General features: G+C 34.8%; 1 protein-coding gene across 1 annotated transcript in view; it reads left to right on the plus strand.

Moving 5' to 3' along the window:
* Positions 1-22,054, plus strand: part of sens-2 (senseless-2) — a 78,019-nt gene that overhangs the window by 9,033 nt on the left and 46,932 nt on the right. The window contains exon 2 of the mRNA XM_068765388.1: positions 19,583-19,711. Within this exon, the coding sequence (XP_068621489.1) occupies positions 19,583-19,711 (129 nt within the window). The remainder of the gene's footprint in view (positions 1-19,582; positions 19,712-22,054) is intronic.

A 22,054-nucleotide genomic window follows, 5' to 3' on the forward strand; every position in this document is an offset into this window, starting at 1 on the left:
GACAAATAACACATTTCGAAATTTGTTGGGGCTGTTAGTTATCAGTAAATATAAATTGTAATATGTGTTTCGTTTGACAGACATTTTTATTTGGTTACAAATAGTAGATTTTGTACACGTCTATGTTATAGTAAGTAGTGTGGGGCCACTGATTTAAGGGCAGTCCGCGCCGAGCCGCAGTCGATCCATCATCACCGATGGAAATCTAATTTGGCCGCATTCGGCGACTGGACCTCGCCCGTAAACGAATTACCTTCGGCTCGCAACGCCTCTACTATTGCGTTCGACGATTTGTCCTTATTACGTTTTATGTAGCTTTAAAAATCTTAAAGTACGTAGATTATATCTTCTATTTTAAAATACAGTAATGTCTGTAGACGAAGGTTTTAGGCCAGAGTATGTTGATGGTGATGACTTATGAGCTTGAAACGTTAGGAAAGGGCCGTCCTCGGAACTTCGCTGCGACATCAAATGAGATATGAAGAAGAACCAAAGTCATTAGCCAGCCTAAGTAGCTAAATAGCAGTGGGCGGGACACATTGCTCGTGCTACCGACGCGGTTGGTAGCCAAATGATTCTCAAGTGGCGATCACTATCCGGTAAACTCGCCGTGTTCACCCCGCCTCCCTCTTTATGGACCAGCGATACAATTAAAGTTGCGGGAAGTCGCTACGGGCAAGACCGGTCATCATGCCATGATAGAAGTTAACGAAAAATTGATTATTAAAAAGAAATTGTGTGAAAGTGATCTCATAATTTCGTGTTTGTCGATCGAATTTGTTTTGCAATCATTTCAGATAAGATCGCATTCAAAACATTTGGCGATATAAAAGGTCGTATGTCACACCGTTCAAATACATGCCCCGCGAACGAAACACATGTTGCGAGCCCGTGACAAAACGACGAGAGCACAATCGCACGTCCTTGACAGCATCCTACATCCGCTTCTCACACTCAACGCCAGCGACACATTAAATCTTAACTTGTATAATAAGAATTAAACTACACGAGGCCGCACATTACACCGAAGCGTAAGCTTGATTACTCCAAAGGCCTGCCTGTGTTCCAAATTTAAATTCATTTTTTTTCCTTTTAATTATAACGGATCGGATTCGGATCGGATTTGAAAATTACTGTATATTAAAATTTATATTTATTGTTTACTGCCTGTCCCTGTATACTGCCAGAAGTTTTGGATGTCACATTCCGATAGAAAAAATAATAAACGTAAATTATTTCAGAGATCACTTTACACAGGGTGAATGGAAACAGGTAAGCTTTAAAGTTTATTGTTAACAAATAAGCTATTTACCCCTTTATAGTTTATTATTATTATTTTTTAAATTAACCAATACATTTTGTCTATACTCACTGATTATTACACATTTTTAAGTCAATAACACAATAAAGTAAATAACAAATCCATAAAAATATCATAAATACATCCAGTGGCAGTTAATTCATAACAATTGACATATGGTCAATCTGGTATATTTATTACCCGAGGCGTGGAACAATCGTGAACGTGCTTGGCGTACTGTATCAAGCATTAATATGTACCTTGAATGACGTCACGACTAACTGTCGAAAAAGAAATTATAAATTAAGCCCAATAAGTTAATTATTTGTAAAAAGGAGCTATTAGTCGTCACCTGTTGAACATAGGCATCCACTTCATCTTCTTCTTCTCGGTCGCTGGACGTCCACTGTAAGGCGTAGACTTACTCTAAAGATCATCACGATGACCGAGCTACCCAGCCTTAACTATGTCTTCGGTCCACATATTGGAAGGTCTAATTACGCCACATCTGAAGGCTCGTGGTCGCCACTCGAGAACTTTTCGGCTTTAATGACCATCGGTTGCACGAGCGATGTACCTCGCCCACTGCTACTTCAAGCTACGTCGGTGATTTTGGTTCTTTTACAGATCTTGTTATTTCTGATTCGATCTCGCACCGAAACTCCTAGTCTAGCCCTCTCCATTGCTCTCTGGGTGACCTTCTTATGAGACCTGTCTTGTGGAATTCGTATGTCATCATCGGCAACACACATTGGTGAAATAAGTTCGTACTTGCGGTATTTTGGGCGAGAAGAGGTATCGGAGCTTTCTGAACGTATCCCCATCGACTCGGATTCAGTGAATAATCTCTTTCTCGAAGGCATCCATTGGATGATCCATCTATGATTTTCATCTATGGATTTATGATTGATCCATCTATGGATTTCCAATAAAACCGGTAACAAATGACTTTAATAAGGTTATCTGTCAACCTTGTGGGTGGACATTGCTGCAATTGCAGATCTGTATTCTCAGATCTTCAAAACTTGGCTAACGTGGTCTACTACCATTTCACCGTGCCAATATGCTAGGATGTGTAAATACCATTCGTTCGCCTACGATTCTCCACATTCTTAGTTTCGCAAAGAATTCCCGAGCACATCGTAGATTATAAAATATATAATATATCTGTTATTCATAAATCAAAGACTGTTATTAATTATTATTTAGTTAAAAAATATTAACAATATTTAACAATGAATTAAAATAAATTTATTATATATTAGATGTTGAATTAAGAATAAACTGGTTCACGTAGCGAACATTAATTCAGCGTAGTGAAGCGCAGTGGAGTTGGCCGAGAAAGATTCCAGGGTCCCCCATTAGGCTAATGACGCACACGTGGCCGTACGCGGCGAATTTGCTAAATCCCTTCGTCGTATAAAAGGCGATTTACTGCCCAAATTCATTATTAATGGCCCCTTTGAAGCCGCGGTCGCGGCAACAAGGAGATGATTAGTTGATTGCGAACTGGATTTTTGGCCGTGACTTTACAGACGCAGTATTGATTGCAAAGATATTCAGACAGTTTTTAGTAAATACAGCCCATATAAGATATATTATTATTACTATTTTTATTTCTCATTAAGTCATCAAACATCTTCGGGGTTTATTGTGTATTAATGATTGCTTTAACATGAGCACTACACAAAGTTTTACATTACAATATTCCTTTTATAGCTTCGTAACAAAAATATTTTCCACTGGATCATTTTTAATCAATTATAATACTTTTTTAATCTTGTCTTTGCATACCAATTTACTAATATGATATACACGGAAACCTTTTATTAGCCTTACAGTATGTTTAAATATTTACCGTGGCACACTTTAGATAGGTTAATTGAAAAGGCCCACTAAAGTTTGTACTAACAAATTTTATCATTCTGTTTATTATAATTTGTAATAGAAAGTTATCTCTCACCGAGGCAAATTATTTAAGATAAATATTGCTTCGCAAAATCAAATTTTAACTAGAATAACGTAATCAAATCAAATGCACGCATGCGTAAGATAAGAATCAAAACGACTTGATATCAAACAACGTTCAGCCATGTGCAACATTGCGATGCGGCAACTAAAACTAACTACGTCCTTCTTGACCCGATGGCATGAAATCTTAACCCTATTAGAATGTTCCCGGCGACCGGCGACATCGTCAAGTGAGCGGTCCACATCAAAAGTCGGCGAGCCTGTGTCCAATGACTAACTGCGCTTTGACGGATAATTCAGCCTTCGCACAGGAATTGATTGAGCCACTCCGATGATTTGTATCCTATTACTACCTTCTTGGACATGAAATACATAATTATAAACATCCACTTTTTTAAATTACTCATTCATTGGTACATGAAAAACATCGACAAACTGATATATTGATGTGTAGGAGTTTTTAAATAGGATTTTTTCGAATATAATAGGTTGTTTATTTTGTTTCATCATCGTCATTTCAGACGAAAGACATCCATAGCCGGAAATAGACCTTCCGCATAGATTTCTAATAGTACTTTCCAATAGAACAGATCCTAATGTCAACAATATCGGCCGCATACATCCACCATAAAATAAAAAAAACCGGTTGAAAACAGTCTACTACCGACTTTTTCCGACAATCTTGTGTATGGACGTCCATCGCTGAGCTTGCTGGTCCATAATCTCCACTCCAAAACCTTAGGACACCAGCCGCCGTCTGTTATGTGCGCTATGTAACATTCCCACTTCAACTTGTTCGCTGGGCTATGTCTTTTATTTACCTTCGTCTACGTATCTTCTCACTATTGATCCGATCGCGCAAATAAATCCGTACAAACTTTTGGTTCATTAAGTTACTGAGCATGAGCTTGCTTCCATGAAGTCTACGGTATGAAAAAAAAGGCAAACACTGATACATATGTACTCTTTAATAATTACTTTAATATCTATAATGCATAAGTTTTTTGGTTGTATTATGAACCAAAATGAAGTTAATTGATCTAATTAAAGAATTTTTTGATTCACTTCAACATGACCTCTGTATGTAAAATTTGTTACATCAATTAGATACAAATAATGGATCTTGTCCCATGACATTGGCCCTAATTCGTTCGTGGTCGGCGTTCCCATGGGACTCTGTCATTCTCGAATTCATTGCCTAGCTGTTTATGATTTTTGACAACCGACAGATAGACAAAAATCAATCATGTGATATTGTATATCTCATACTTTCTTTGATGACCGAATAAATTTAAAAACAATAAGTGCAGATATATTTTTTCGGTTAGTGTAAATTAACCTCGTAGCTCTTATAAACATAGTTTGATTCATAAAATATTTTGCTAGTCATCCTCTATTCATTTGCTTACTATAGCACAGTATAAAATTAGTAATAAAGATATTAATCCTTTTTTTTCAAAAAGTGTTACAATTTCAATCTTATACCTGTCTGTGCTCATTATTCACTTTAAGTCTTATCATTATAATTTTATTTTAAATTACAACATAAATAAACAATTACAAAAGGTAGTGTTTTAGAGATTATGATGTCAAAATAAAAATAAGGAATATATTGGACCTTGTTGTTATGTAGCCAACGTCTTTCCGATTGAACAGTTTTTTTTTTCTAATATTTTCTTTCTGGTGTTAAGAAGTTTTTAAACCAAAGAGGTTATAATAATTTTTATAAGGAGATCACCATCTTAATTAACATGCCACTGGCGGTTTTATGGCAAAACGGTCTTTCCGTTTTTCTTTTGTTAAAATAAATTATATTAATTGAAGTTTAAATATTGGAAAAGATGTTATTTTTTATCTTCGCATTGTTTATTACACGCACCAATTATAAAATAATATCGTAATATCTCAGATTTTATTCATTTATAATCTTTTAAGTAAAAATTAAACGAAACACTTTTATTCTAGTCATTTGTTAAATAGTCTTATTATCCGATACGGAATGCGACATTTAATACTCAACATGATACGACGTCATTAAAGTAAATTAAGAAAACATTAATATTCTTTGTCCTCTTCTAATTCATTTCATTAATATGAATAATTTAAACACATTTTATATGAAATTATTTCCAGAGAAAAATAACAGACAAACAATTGCGTCCAATTGAAACACGCCCTGGGAAAACATTCAATCTCGCACAATTAACACCTCTTAACCCGAACCGGCGTTCGCACGACAATCAGGCCACTGCACAATTTAATCTTTATATTCCTGTAAATTGCTAAGTTTACTTAATTTAAGTTTCGAATTTTATAACGATCTGTCTCCTTAGACTTCGTAATACCTAAAGTGGTTGCATGCCGCAGTACAATGGGAAAAAAGAACAAAATTCAAAGTAACTAATTTTAATTTAAGCATTATGAAGAGAAGAATCAAAGTCACTTACATAGCTCGAAGAATTGCTCATCTGAAGTGTGGGGGGATACATGTCCAATCGCCGGTCGTTGGAACTGAAAGGTTTCCAAGTGGCGCCCGTAAACGAAGGGCAAACCTCCGCACTAAATGGACATAATCTAGGTCGTGGTAAGTCGCGAACACCGAAACACTTGATGCGTATGATTAGGTTTTTCATTTTCTTCTCTTTATATGCTAAATGCTGAGGTGATAAACTTCTTACTATTAGTATTAAAATCTGCCACAGCTATAAAAAAATACTGAAAGGAAATAAATATACCATATTTCAAAAAGTAAAAAATTTAAAATCATGTTAGAAAAACATGTAGAGCAGATATTGTAACGAATGTTATTGTATCTTTTCTATTACTTTATTTTTCAAATCAAAATTAAATAAATAATTTACAAGCAATAATTTACTACATTATTTTTATTTAAAAGTGTAGTTTCTTTAAATTTCGCACTTTAAAGAAATGTTTTTTTATTACTTCGCTCCTCGAGCAATTGTCTACTTAAATGTCCCTCCCATAGTACCGACTTTACTCATTTCTTCGCAATACAATCTATTTTTCTCTGGAACGCGCTCTCCCTCGATATTAGGATGATCAGGAATCGTTGCGCATTTGAAGTTAAGGTTCGAAAGCTGTTGCTTGACGGGCTGAAGGAATCATCACGATAGGTGAATTTTATTATTTACTATATTAATATAAATAGTAGTTTTATAAATATACATATTTTCTTCTCAATTTGATTTTACTTTTTTATATTATTTTTCGTGTTTTATGACATTAACTAGTTTCACCTACCTTTATTAATATACATATCTCTGCATCGCTCTACAGGTTTTTTACGTTCACGGATCCTTCCGCTTCGTGAAATCGGCTCAGATGAAGCTGTAAAAGCCTCCGAGCTAAAAGCCTACATCAACAGAGAATAAGTTTAACGGTTTATTAAGAGAGAATGCCTTCGACATTATGTTAGCCGTTATACATAAAATTTTTATTTTTATTTAAAAATAAATAAGTAAAATTTGTCAATTATTAATTAAATATGGCATTGAATAAAAATTACCACCGTTAAAAGGTGAATGAAAAAAAAAACATTCACACAGCGCAGGAATTGATGAGCCACGATTTAATTTACCACTAGATCCGTAGATCAATTAGAGCAGCAGATGACAAACATCGCGATCTATGACTAAGAGCATGCGTAGGCGGCGTGGGTCCGTGGGAATCGTACCGCGGGACGCTGTGACTTGGCCCTGATTAGACGCGGACCAGACGGACGTCACAAGACGGACCTTGGTCTGATTTTTATGTTGCTCATGATTTTTAAGAACGCAATTGATTTAGTCAAAAGAATACTCTTTTTTATTGACAATAAAAAACAAGATTGAGTTCATTACTGGTTCTCCGCAGAACAGTATTCCTTTGGAACCCGTAGCGTTTTTTCATAGTTAAAACATACAATTTAAATTTTATTATAAATTAAATCTCATTAAACTCGTCTAGTATCCTTGAGATGTGATAACTTTAAATAATGTATATAGTAAATAAAGATGAAAGAACAGCTAATTATATTATTTCTCGGTTTATTAATGACTTTCCTATCGACTAAATTATGAAAGAAAATTGTATACGGCTTAAAACGTAATAATCAATTCTTTAATCATATCTAATAGTGTTTACATTGAGTCTATAGAAAATCAGTTGATTATACTAAGTGCTCATAGTTATATATTGACACAAATATAATGACTCTTTTTAGCTGTACCATAAATTTTTTATTTGATATTCTAGTATGTTATCCAACTTATCAAAATGATTCAAAATAGAAAATTAAATAAATAAGTATATATTCCTTTTAATATCATAAATTTCTTTTCTCTTTAAATATGAGTGTTTGATATTTTTTTCACAAAAGTACATAGTTTAATATTTAACATTGAAATATGTTATATACATAAATTTATATTTTACTTAAATTAATGTATTACTGGATATGTAGCTCGCCTACTTAAAGCTCGCTAAAGTTGAACTCTCCCAGGCTTGAGGTTGAAAATTATTTTTGAGGCTAGTATAAAGAAAAAAGTTTTTGTATAAATAGATAATGCAATTGTCATAATATTGATAAAAACATACAAACTATATTGTACAGGAAATATGAAACAGATTATTTTGAAACGTTAATTAAATATAAATGCCAGAACAAATTTCAATGAAATTGAATAGGTTTATAAATATTTGAATTAAATTCATCAAAAAACAGTCATAAATAACATCAAAGCGGAGTTAATCGCTGATAAGGTAAGTAAGCGCCTTGATTGAGAGAAACGGATGCTCAAATTATTCAGGGATCTGAAAACGGAGATGTGAGTAGGCGAGCGGTTGACGTGAGAATCTCTTAAGCGGTGCGTTTACTGGCCGGCGTTCTAATCGAATCAAGTTGTAATGACGCGCTTTATAACTGACTTAACTGACTAAACTGATGATTTAGAAGATGAATAGGTTTTGCTCCTGGGCTCATCTCTGGTTATGTTCGCGGGCGCTCAGCGAGCCTTTGGAGATGGATTCGAGATTTCTGTACATGATCCAATCAGAAATAGCGCAGCGGATAGGCAAGTTAAAGAGGTAATTGTAAGCCACATAGCGGGCAGATTACAATCCGTCAAGCACAGCCGTCCTGTGTCCGCCCACGAGGTGGACGAACTTGTTGGTCAAAGGACGTTGGAGGCCGTACACCAGTGGTCCTTATAGAATTCTATGGCAAAGATCTATGTGTAGCAGTAACGATGATAATTGTAATAATGGCTATTTGGAAATGTTTAGACTTATTTTGAAAACAAAAAATAATAAAATGTAACTTGATATGTTAATTGTACATACATATCCTTATTACCAACTTATTTGTGCTATTTTTTTATAATATAATAGTGCATACTGTGGTTGAAATGATATGACAATGGACTGGTAAGTGATGAAAGGAGTTGTGTTACCTGGCGATAACATCTTTTTAAGAAGTAATTAGTATTTGAATACCAAAATAATGTAATCTTATACATAACATTAAAACCACAAATATGCTTAATATTTCAAAAGTTAAATGAGTTGAAACCAGTTATAAATTTGCAGTATTCGGTTTTACCGCCTTTGAGCTTTTGCTTCAAATCTACCAGCGGCACTAATTAACGAAAACAATCGCCTACTTCCTCCATTAAAGCGATTGGTGTTCATAGAATAGATTAGGTACAAAGCTACAGCTTAATTAAAACGACTTTGTTATTTGAGTGTAAAAAAAAAACTGTTTCATATAATCTGAAGTCAGGAAGGAGCGACCTCCCGTGACCTGCGGATAGCGCATGTTTTGCTAATAAAAATGAAAGAGTCATTATAGCACAGAATAACGAGCTCACTGTGTTCAAAGATAAAATATATTCAGTAGACGGCGTGTCACCAAGTTGATAACTGTGCAGACTCATCGGCAGTCAACTCAAGGGAAGTCAGGTCATTAGTTTACTTATTATAATGTATTAACGGCTTTAATAAACACTGGCAATCTAGTCATCGAGTACTTAGACTTTAATTTCCAAAATTAACGCATATAATTTACTAGGTTTATACAGGTTGATTGGCTATAGGTGTAAAAGCTTTAAAAAAATCAATCGAGAATAAAAATATTACGAAATTATAATATTGTAAAATACAAGCGTATTCAAAATTAGGATTACTATATATTAAAATGATTTATTGTATACTATCTATCCCTGCAAACGTTGTACAGCCTGAAGTCTTTCACATTCTTATACACAAAAATAAGTAATGTAACATATTTCAGAGTCATTACGCACGGTGATTCAAATAGGTTTAAAAACTTTAAAGCTTTTTACTGAAAAACGAGATATAAATTCACCTGTAACGGAAATTTTGTGGGTTAACGGATCATTTTAAAAAATCCGCACCAATTCGATGTGTTAGATTTTTGATCGTACTATTTAGAAGAGCAGAAGTGTCTTGTGTCGAAACAAGGCTTACAACAATTATGGCTTTATTAGGTATTGTTCACTTTGTTCTCTTCGTTTTGCTGCAAATTGCCCTGACTTCGTACTATTAAATAAAATTGGTGATATGAAACTGAACTTTAGTTCATTAATTTTATGTCTTAAAAAAATATTAAATGCAAAAGTAAATTTTATTTATCGTACACCTTGTTGTCATTTCAATTATTAGACGTCCGCTGCTAGATATAGGCCTCTTCCCTACATTGTCAACAGGAAGCGGTCTGCCACCTTGACCTGACCACCTTGTAGGTGGCTTGCTGCGCTGAACTTGCCGGCACGTTCTTTCCACTCCTCCTTCCTTCTTCTCCTTTTCAGATACCTTAAGGCCATCGATCAACCCTTCTGCACGATTAATTATAATACTCGATATAATAAATTTTAACATAATATTTTTGGAACAATTAGTCATTCAAATGTAGTTATAATTGTACATTTCAATTATAATATTCCTATTATTGATTGTGACGATAGCATTACAGAACAAGCATCTGATGCCCGACTTATCGAACAAGAGATCTGTTATTGGTTTCCGCTTGCATTCCCTAGATTGTCCACTCTCAGTGGGTCGATTGTGGCGGTCAATAATAATGCACTATACGGCTGACCACCCATACTCCGCGTAACTTGACACCCGGATTAGCAGTGAAAGCTTTAGAGACGACTCTTCGAATTTAGCTACCGTATTCATTAATCCTTTAAATATCAGTCGATCGTATGGCGTTGAAAGGAAGTATTGGAATTATAAATTTTAAATTTAATAAAAGGTAATTGGTTATGTGTATAAAATCTGTAAAGGTGTGAATTTATAGCTCATTAGCGGTCAGTTTACGTATGACATACCCTATCCAAAAATCAAAATAATAAATAAAAAAATAAATAACGTAATGATAATAAAGTTACAAAGTGTATCATAAATTCGGATTCTTCTTTTTTTCGGCATTTCTCCTGACTTTAATTATATCCTCCGCACACCCAGTGGGGGCCTAACCGCACCGTATCCACCGGCTTCAGGTCGCTCGAGATCCTTTTAGCCCCATTGGCAATCGGCTGAATGGGCGGTACCACTTCAGACGAACAATTCTTCGAACTACATCTATGACTGGAATTTTTGCGGATCTCTTCATTTCTAATTCGATCTTGCAGCTACACTCCGAGCGTAGCCTTCTTCATTGCTCTTTGGTGATCTTCAGTGAAATATATTTACTCGCTATCCCTGCAAACTTTGCACTGCCATAAGTTATTGGACTATCGCATTAGCGTGAAAAAAATATTGTTATATATTTCAGATCATTTTATACATTCGCCTCTTTAAACCTTATACTTCTTCCCGTGCCGGCGCCGCGAACTTGGTAAATTTCTCTCAAAACTACTTGTGTATATTTCATAAAATCTGTTCTTAGGTGATTTGCACATAAAAAAAGGAATATTTTTATTAAATTTAAAAGTTTTTCATTCTTATGGTTCTAGAAATACCGTGATGAGTCAGTACATGGAAGAAATCTTTTATATATTTAGACAAATAAATGCAAAGTAAGAGTAATACTAATGAGTTAAATAATTTTTTAATTTAAAATATACATATCGAAAATTCCATTACGTTTATTGATTGGCTACTCCACACATCTGCTGTTCGTTCATCGTGAATCGAACGATTTGTACATCACTGGCTAATAATAAATTCTAGCTGATGAATGAAGGACCCGTTCCCATTGAGGGCTCAACGGACGATTGTCTTGCGACATCCGCGGCTAATTGACTCCGTTCGGCTCGCTTTGACTGCGATAAAACGCGCTGGTGGCATTTATCTGATGATTGCTTGTCAAGTACATGTTTTGTGTACTTACAGTTCATATCGTAATATATTTGGTATTGTATTAGCTTATCACTTCTTATAGAGAATTGTAAACCACGCAAGCTTGGTCCTTATTTTACGCAAGAGATTTTTCTTCACCGTTTGCTAGCATAAAATAACACCTAGGCCACCTATATTCCCTTTTTAAAACATGTTTATTTCACTCCAACTAATTCATAATCCGTCGGAACATCACCTTTTGTATATTGATAGACAGGGATTATATAACAACATGCCATGTTATATGACACTATTCAGTCATAATGAGTTATTCTATGTTTTTCAAATGCAATTGGCCTCTGCGCCAAGGCATTAAATGATGCGTCCGTATAGATCCCGTATGGTCCGTATAGATTTAAGAGTGTGACGGCTTCCTAATACTTTGAAATAGATAATTTAACTGAAGATACTGATAGAGCCTGCGAATTTAGTTACTGTTAAATATAACGGTGCTACCGAAATCGCTGTACCACGCCTTAGTCATGCGTGCGGCAAGACGGGGGTATCCGCCATTGCGTTACGTCAGTCTGTCATCTCATGTTATGACAGTCTGTCTCTTTTTTCTCACTTCAAGGATTAGCCTAAGCGTTTTCTGTTCTCTGATACCTCAAAACAATTATAAGTTTTAATTGTTGTAAATGTCAAAGGACAAACAAAAATCATCTTGAGCAACAAAAATTATTAAATTATAAATTGTTTAAGACAAGGTGGGCAGACTCCGGATGCAGACTACTAGCCGATCCCATTGGAAATCTTTGTGGGAGGTTTATGTCCAGCAGGGAAAATCTTATTGCTGAAATTATGATATTAATGTTTACATATCTTCTAAAGTAGAAGGATAACAGCTTTGAAAAATTACTTAATAGTTCGTAAAACAGTTAGGAATATATTTACTAACTCGATATATTACGAAATATATTCGTTACACTCTTTGCTATTGATTCGGAGAAAAAATGTAATAGCTTTTATCGGACCTCGAAACCAGAGTTCATAGCGTTATCTAAACATATTTGTTTTTGATAATTACTACCGATTATTAAAATTCAAGAGCCCCAAATTCCCACAATGCCTTAAGATGAAAGATTTACGGCTTTGAAATCTGATCTCACACTCTAAGCTTTATTGCCAAGGTCACAGTCGCAAATAGTCATACAGAGGCCATATTATATTAGGCCATATTTGAGCCACTTAGGCCGTAAAGTTCTGAAGGCCCACTAGGAGGATAAATGACCTTGTTAAGGTCGTTGGAAAACGCTGAAGGCAGATCGCTTTCAACTGGTCTTATTGGAAATCTATGGAGGAGGCCTATGTCTATAAGTCAACGTTCTGTGTTCTAAATTAACTGATGGCAATAAAAGGATTGATTGATTTTCAATTTATTATTATTAAATCTCGATAAAACATTAATGATCTTGATATCTCTAAGAAGCGATGCTTAGTTGTTGGTCATAGTTATAGTAACAGGATTTTGTAGACAGAAAAGTCGGATTTCCTCTGTAAAGTGATGGACTTGTTTTAGTGTGCTGGAGGACTGTATGTTTTTGTGGGATCATACGTCGAGACAAACGCGCAATAGATTGTTAGGTGTAACGATCCGCATCGGGTGCAATAAAGGCGTCGGTAATTGAATGATCGCAGCGTGGGGCTCGCGGTGGTGGTGGGGTGCGGGCTGGTGAGGGGGGAGGGGTCGGACGTTGGTTATTTGAGCGGGGCGCCACGGGCCCCGGCGCCGTCTGACGGCCGCCCTTATTTGAGCTTTTTAATTTAACACGCGCCCGCCTGAGTGGTACCTGCTTAGTCCGTTCGGATCTCACTTCAGAAATTTGCGCAATACAGTGCAATTGTAACATTTTGTAAAAGAATGTTTTAAAATTTATTTCAACTTTTTTATTTAAAAATACAAGTATTAAAAACTTTTTCCTAAACAGAAAAAAATTGAGCGACGTTCGGTCTGGGTTTCATATTTTTGCGACAAATTCGCTGTATTTTTTTTTATTTAAATATGCGTAATAATTGATTAAGATAGATGTATCTATAGTTATTATTTAAAGAAATGAAAAATCTAAATATATTTTTATGACCATTTTTCTCCGACGTATCTTGTAGGAAAAACAATACCGTCAATGTTGATTGACGATTCAAAAGTGCCTATAATAACCTATTCTATATATAGATTTTTTGAAAAAAAAATTACTTTCCTAACAACTCATTACATTTGCTCTAACGATTTCGTATTTTTAGGCTTAGAACAAATACGTTTTGTAACATCGATATGGAAATATTTAGCGATCGGTTAGCCCGAGGATCCGTAGCACAGGAAGCTGTGGTACAATTGCCGCTGACAGCTACGAATTAGTTGCTCCCGCGCCGGACGGCGGTCATTGATGGCCACTGGCGCCACACCGACCGTTCTTTTGTTTCACTATTATATTGTAAACACATGCAATGTAATTTATAAATGAAAACTAAATTTAGAATAAAACTTTGGTTATAGAGCTTGGATTATGACGTAATTGTAGGATTAGTCCCATAACTCACGTAGATATATTATAATATCACGTAAAATCAATAACTTTTTGCCTTTTTTAAATGTTTGTTCTATTCTTATGTACCTTAAAATTCTTAGATTTGTTTTTGCAAGTACAAGTTTATATTGATAAGAATAAGTGGAAGGATGTTATCAACAAACTTCAACAACAAAGATCACCGCGATTCTTCGATCGCTGCCCGCATTCAGCAGCTTTCCGCAACCCTAACCAAATAGTCGGTTCGCCTAGAAAGAATCTGGTAACCAAATTATGTTAAAATATATATAATAAATCTGCAAAGCTTTCGTAGAAATATAAAACAAACATTGTATTTTGCGCTTATTGCTACCAACTCTTTCCTCTGAGTAAAGATGTCTCTTGCATACACACAGATGAATACGCACACACACACTTCTCTCATAGATTCACTCTTCAGCAAATTGTACAATTGTTAGTTTTATGTTATATTTAAAATCGTTTAACAAGAAATAAATAAACTTTAAACAAACGTAACGTACGTATGTAACCACCCTGGTCTCTGCGATATAAACCTGCGAGCCCAATGCTATGGTGAACAATAATGACACATTTTTCAACAATCAAAACTATTTCAACCGAAAAAGACGATAAAGTGTAAATTCATACATCGATTTTTAACAACACTTTGATGTATATAACAATATTTAATAAATTAGTATTAAAAAAATAATGCTAAATAGTCTCCCACTGGAGAGAGGTAAATCGCTAGATGGGGTAGCACAGGACTGGTCATCGTGAAGTTTTTTGGGGGAGGCTTGCATTTGGGAATCAATTGTCTAAAAAGAAAAAGAGAAGTCTCCTACTGGTATTATAGAGATGATGTGACGCCGACTTAAAACTGATGACGGGATATCATTAGAGGTAGTTATTATTTAACATAAGCTATGAAAGTTGTTAGATGAGGCCTATGGCAGAAGGCACATTGTTTAACTGGATATATTCCTATTAGAACACAAGCATCTATAGCACCTAAGCATATGTATAATACATAACATAACTTTCTCACAAATAACATTCTAACTTTGGACAGCATAATGGCGATTAAAAATAGAGACTCTAGTCGTTATTCAACTTAGTCATATTCCTTGACCAATAGGAATTAAGAAGATTGTATTAATAAAACAGAATTTTACCGGTTTCTTATTTTTATGTACCATTTTACACATTTTTATGTACACAAAGTTTACAGATGACTTTTTTAAGGTGTTGGGAAGATGCTGGATGCAAACCGCTACCAAACGGTATTATTGCGTATTTGGTAAAAAGGATTTATGCTCAGCGCGAAACTTCTTCTTCTGAAATAATGTTCTTGTCGTTGTAAACATTTTACACTACTTGTGGATATAGGGAATAACTAGGCGTTTTTGATATGTCAGTTAATCCTAGGTATTTAAAACTTATTAATTATTTACATTAGTTCTATCTGATATACAATTTTTTTATTTCAAAAGTTCGTGTAAATCTTAAAAGTCTTATTAATATGAAACTCTGAAGAGCTTACTTTAATTGGTGAATGTTAATAATTTATCTTATTGACCAAAGAATTTTTTAAACATGAACGTATTTAAGATATAGTATTGTCGTTATTAAATGAGAGAGTAATAAAGCCTTAGAATTATTTACAGACTATAGCAAAATCCTGTATAAGTATTATTATTTCCTATAATACTCGATCAGGTCGAGTCTCAATGACAAAATTGGCCATAACTTAATAATGAAGCGGCATCAATGCTTGAAGGAAATCAGTTGAGACGATGCGCGAGCGCATATATCAAAATTACGCGTGACAACGACCGGGCGTCGCGTCTGGCGCCACCGAATTGCTATCTTCCTCCGGGATGCACAGATTGTCCTTGCCTCTTATCGCTCTTATCCTGTTATGAAATGTCCGTTACATTGGCCGTTCGATTTATATATCGCTTAAGCGTAAACACTAATGATCTAGTTCTTTTACGTATTGCGAATTCAGTTTTATCTTCCTTGAAACATTCTTTGACTATATTAACAGGGAGGATAAAGAGTATAAGTGACAATGGGCAGGCAACTGAGCGCAGAACAGATGGCCAATGAGCTTGCAAGGTAAAGCAAGCAGACGGCTTTATTTAGGTCGTAGGAATACGTTATACGTAGGTCGTTTTGTACGCAAAATTAGATGGAAATCTAGACCGAGGTCTAGATCCAATAATAGACAGCATGGATGAAAGGATTATGATGACAAAGGTAAGAGAATGTATGATGATAACGAGTAAGGTAATGAACATTTTTAGATAACCCAGAAGTTTAAATCTTATTGTATATCAAGTTATATGTAAAGCTAGTTAAACATAATCCGGTTAATTAGATTAAAATTAAGATCAACTATTTAATGGAATCAGGCGTTACCTCGCGGAAGTCCATCCTAAGTAAGAAAAGGACCAATATTTAGCCACTTCCGCACATGCAGTGGTAGTCGTGTAACAAAGTCGGGCTGGCGGGCGGTGCGCATGCATAGATGATCTTAATTTGAATCAAATTAACCGGATTATGTTTAACTAACTATTTGACACTCTTCCTGCCGCATACAGACCTTTGGAAGTAACTGGTACTTGCGCGCATACTATAATATAAAATAGCGATTAGTAACTATGTTATTATCGGAAAGAAATCGAGCTGTGAATATCACATGTTTTTATTATAGATACAATATGTCACAAAGTTTTACAAGCTAAAATTTTCGTATAATAGAAGACATGCTTTGTATATAAAAATTCTGAATGAAACAAAATTCTACCTATTTTAGTCTTATTTATTAATGAAGATCGTGCCTGATGTAGTAAACATCAGGCGCAACGTAAGTCATAGGACATACTTCCTCGTCAATTTGTTTTCTGCTTGTCACAGAGCATGAATAATTGAAATTCCTATAATCCCTATGACAGTTTCAGATTACAGGGTATGTGATGGGTGAGATAAGTAAATCTCTCATATTTCGATAAAACAAATAACATCCGGTAAATGCAGAAAATGAATGAACGTAGAATATTTTAGTAAACTTCGAAAAGATTGATGTTGAACCAGATAGTCAATGAATAATAAAACCAACTAGGTCGCTTCAAAATTTTTGAATGAAACACTTGAGTTTTCGTTAATTACATTAATTTTGTACATCGCTCAATCAAATACATGGTATTACAAGTAATTACAAGCGATAAATGTAATTATCTCCGCGTTATCTTGTATCCGCGGCAGTGATTACCCAAACTCGCGCCGATAAAGTATTATCGTTAAATATTTTTCATCGAACATCGGATCTAAGATAGTTGCGATGGAATTTTTAACCATATTTTATACTGTTTTTTTACCTTGTCTCACAGTTTTATTTTTTACATTATCAACAGCATACTCTTTTTTTTGATTGTCTTTCGTTGTTTATTCTTCTTCCTTTCAGTCTACGAATATCTACTTCAAGGTATAGGCCTCCCCCAAAGACTACGTGATCGGTCCTAAGCTGCCTGCAACCAGAGACTTCCCGTGAACTTAACTATATCGTCAGTCTACCTAGTAGCTGGCCCACCCACGCCATTTCTACCAGCTCATGCTGTTGTTGTTGTCATTGTTATTTGCCTCCTTGTAATTACGGTTCCGCTTATTTGATGGTAGCAGACGGCTAAAGACAGGCCGCTAATTATGACTTCTTTATGGTAATTCACCTCGACGGCCTTCGAGTTTTTTAATCAAGGTCTTCTTCTGTCTTACTGGCATTTACAGATTCCGCGGGTATAGTAGTAGAGCACTAAATCTGTTTAGTTTATAGCTCTTTTTAGGTAGCAAAGCTCGAGGGCCTATCCGTCTTCCACCGTAACGTATCATTTTCATTGGGTCAGTTGGCCGCCGAGCTCTTGCTTTGCTTGAGTTAAAATTCCATGCCTCCTATTCCTTGGGTCAGGCGCAATACCAGTTTACCATTCCGTCGCTGGACCGTTCGAGAGAACCGATTGGTGTCGATTTGATCTACTGAAATAGTTACCATAGCAGCAATGATATGGGATTGTTGTCTAACGACTCACTCTGCAGCCTCAGAGAATATAAAATAATTTGTTTTACCAGATAGACCTAGTCTTATCGGATGATTTATGAATTTTCTTAAGAAAGGAACTCTGAAAGTAATACTCAATTTGGGCTACCAATCGAGACAAGTATAGAATTCAGATTCTAAGCTGCCCAGGAGGGCCGAATCTCTGAGATTTATTATTCTCGAATTATTATCATTTCCTTTAAAAAAAAACTTAAAAGGGTCAATAGATGACGATCTAGCTTAGGTCTGTAATATCTGTTCATCACCATCACCACCATCTCACATCATATTGCTATTCTGTGTAAAGTTCTGATATAAAAAAACTGTGAAATATTTTGATTAGATTTTTTTAACTAATGAATATCAACAATGACGAATTGAAATATTGTTTTGATTGTAGACAAATAATTCGTGGGTTTACAGGTACAGTAAATGATGACGTAAAGGTAGCACAGAGAGAATAGTCGCTTAAATCGCCTAGGCATTATGATCTCTTAAGATATTATTATACTGTAAACTGTATTGAAATATTGTCGGAAAAGGTGACATAACTATAAAAAACTAGTTTGTTAACCAAACTGTTTGTTACCGACTGTTTGTTAACCAAATACTAAAATATATGTAAATACTAATAAAATTTATACGGCCATGATGAAAAAAAATATTTAATATATTTCGAGTGAAAACGTAATGGAGATAGTAGGCATGTATCTTGGATCAGAATAAAAATAAACGGGTGATATCCAATTAATTTGAAAGCGATTCAATTTAAAACGCTCCATTGCTAATTATAACTGTCGGATGCAATTGAGACAAACAGGACTCACTGTAATGGTTTTCAGTTAAAATCCGATATCCGTTAATGCGTTTTAATTTTTAATGACGGCCTTTGTAAATTTGTAACAACATTACACACAGAAATTTTACAATTTCAATTTATTCAGCGCATTAACAATTTGCTATATGAAGTTGTTTCAATTGAATACATTGATTCCGCCACAGTGAAGTAGTGGTCAACGAGTCGCTACTTACGAATGTATATCGCATAAGGTCGAGTACACGCACTACAAGCGTGATTTGTTCGTATTAAGAGAATAATGACTGATCATTTTCGATTTGCAACGCCCCATAATCAATTAGATAGATTAAATTAGAAAGCCGTGTTCACAATGATCATTTGAATAAAGTCAAACGGACAACTAACAAATAAACAGACGCGTAATTTAACGCATTGCTACAAATAAAACTTATGATTAATATAGTCTTTAACACGACTATACTCCTGGTGACTGAACAAGCCTTTTTACGTAAACATTTATTTTCCAGGTGTGTCTGCCAGTGAAGCTCTGCGTAATGGTATTTGCCAGTCTCTATGGGGCTCCACCGTGTCCCGACCGGAGCCAAGGCTTGCCTCGCCACCACCACCGCAAAGCCACGATTCCTATCCCATCAGAGGTGAGAGACGTCTTATGTTTTTATCATAATATAATGTTATTTTCAATTTTTATCGTCCAATGTTTGCAAAGTAAATAAATACAAAATAATTGCTCATAGGTTAAAAAGCTTTAAAAGAGCGAACGTATACTTCTTTTGCTGCCAATTAATATTTAATACATCCTATCCGAAAATCAAGTTTCAGAGATAATAAATAAAGTAACACACTAAGTAAGTAAGTAGTGAGTAATAAAATGACACACATGAGTAATAAAGTAACACACGTAATACACAAAGAATAAACGGTTACGAAATTTTATATTAAAATTTGATTTTTAATGTTTAAATTCGTTTTATTTAACATTAATATTAATTATTATTTACTATCTCTCGCTATAGACTCTGTACTGCTAGAAGTTATATGCTTTTTTCATTCTAGTAGGGTTTCAGAGTGATCTCCCTGTAACCCTTATAGGAGTCAAATCTTTAACTCTTTTCTATTAAAAGGTCTATATCCAAATAACCTATATCCAAATTCTATGTATATAATCTATTTCTTATAAAGTTATATAATCATGAGTGCGTTATCCGATAGTTTTGGCTGTTTCTTATAAATCACGTTCAACATTTGAATGTTATTTGCATATAGTTAAATACTTATTTCAATGAAGTATAATGATAGACTACTGACCATAAAGTCGATACAAGACTTTGTTAAGGAAGACGCTGTGTGCAGGCCGCTTCCGATCGGTCCCATTGGAAATCTATGGGGAGGCCTATATTCAGTAACGGAACGTACAGACTAGTACATGTTGAGAAGTGCCGAATTTAAAAATGTTTTAATTTTTGTGACATAGTTATTAGATGTCTTATTAAAGTTTGCTACTCAAACTCGGGCAGTTTTACAGCGCCGCCATAAACCCTTTGACCGGGGCCGCTTTGTGAATTCCAATAACGCCAGTACGAAATCCCACGGCTTCAGATTTCGGGCTGACATATCTTATCGCGAGCCCAGCGCTGCGTATCGCAGGCGAAATTACGTTTGTTTTATGACTCTGATTTGCCGGCGGCGGCGACAAAGCGCGTATCGCTTGATATCGTATATCGACAGTTTAAACGCTCGCCCCGTGTTATGATGGTTGTAATTTATCAAACACAAATTTCGATATCGATGATAAGGTAGCGTCAGTATGTATACCACTAGTTATTATTTTTTCATATTTGTGCTATTAAATTATAAAATATTTAATCGTCTTTTCAGTCGATAGACGCTTACTGGAAGGCATAGGCATTTCTGTCTACTTATACATATATATAGAAAGTTTAAAACGTTTGAAAGCTTTTAAGAAATGTGTAACTCATTTGCCAGGAATACACTTTATTTAATTGAAGAAATGCTTCTCCTATTTCTATATATAAAGTGATCACTCTGAAATAAGTAACAATAATTTTTTCGATTGCATTGCGACAATCCAGCAACTGACAGCATATATATATAATATGCAGGGACAGATGGTAAACATAATTAATGTGAATTACATACTATGCAAACTGAATTTCAAAACCGATTATTTTACTTTGTTATCATTAAGTATTTTATTATTTCTGAAACGAATGATTTGACCTCTTTAAAGTCATTAACCAATTATCTTGTATAAGAGAATTCCACTTATGTACTGACTCATCAAAGTATCTCTGGAACCATAAGGCTCAGTCTTGAAATTTCATATAAATGTTATTTTCACCAATAAAGCGTCGACTAAGAACAGATTTGACGAAATTCGTCCAGCATAAAAAAAATATTTTTTTGCACATTAAAATTTGTCAAGAATTGATTTTACGTAAATACACCCTATAAAAACAAAGGACGGCAAGTAATGTTACAGTTAAAAATATTTAAGACTTACGATTAATTTGGAATATATCAATTGATAAGAAAGTGGCAGAAAGAAAATTTACTAAGGTTTAGGTTTAAAAGGACGTATATGTTTCCCTGCCGACCCTCCTTTGCCCTCGTCTCGGTACGTTGTAAATCCGATTTGGACATGTGTACCCTTGTAAGCAAACATTAGTGTACAAGATAAGGCTTTGAAAGCCGTGTATTTACAATGTATAGATTGTCAGATGGCAGACGTGTTCATATCGACTGAGAATATTTTATTTTATAGATTTTAATCTAATTAACTATAAAGTATACTGCGTCTTTAGTAAACTGCGTTTTAAATTTCGTTTCTCATTCATATTGGTGTTAATAATTTTAATCTTTAACCATACAATATTTTACATATTGAAATATGTGCAATAGATAAGAGATTCTCAAGGAGCTCGATACTGGAGCCCCTGGGCGCCGAAATTAATTTAAAG

This window comes from Battus philenor, unplaced genomic scaffold, assembly GCF_028537555.1.
Source record: "Battus philenor isolate CCGP_79_NKW_IND1 unplaced genomic scaffold, ilBatPhil1.0.hap1 SCAF_2, whole genome shotgun sequence".
Taxonomy (NCBI): domain Eukaryota; kingdom Metazoa; phylum Arthropoda; class Insecta; order Lepidoptera; family Papilionidae; genus Battus; species Battus philenor.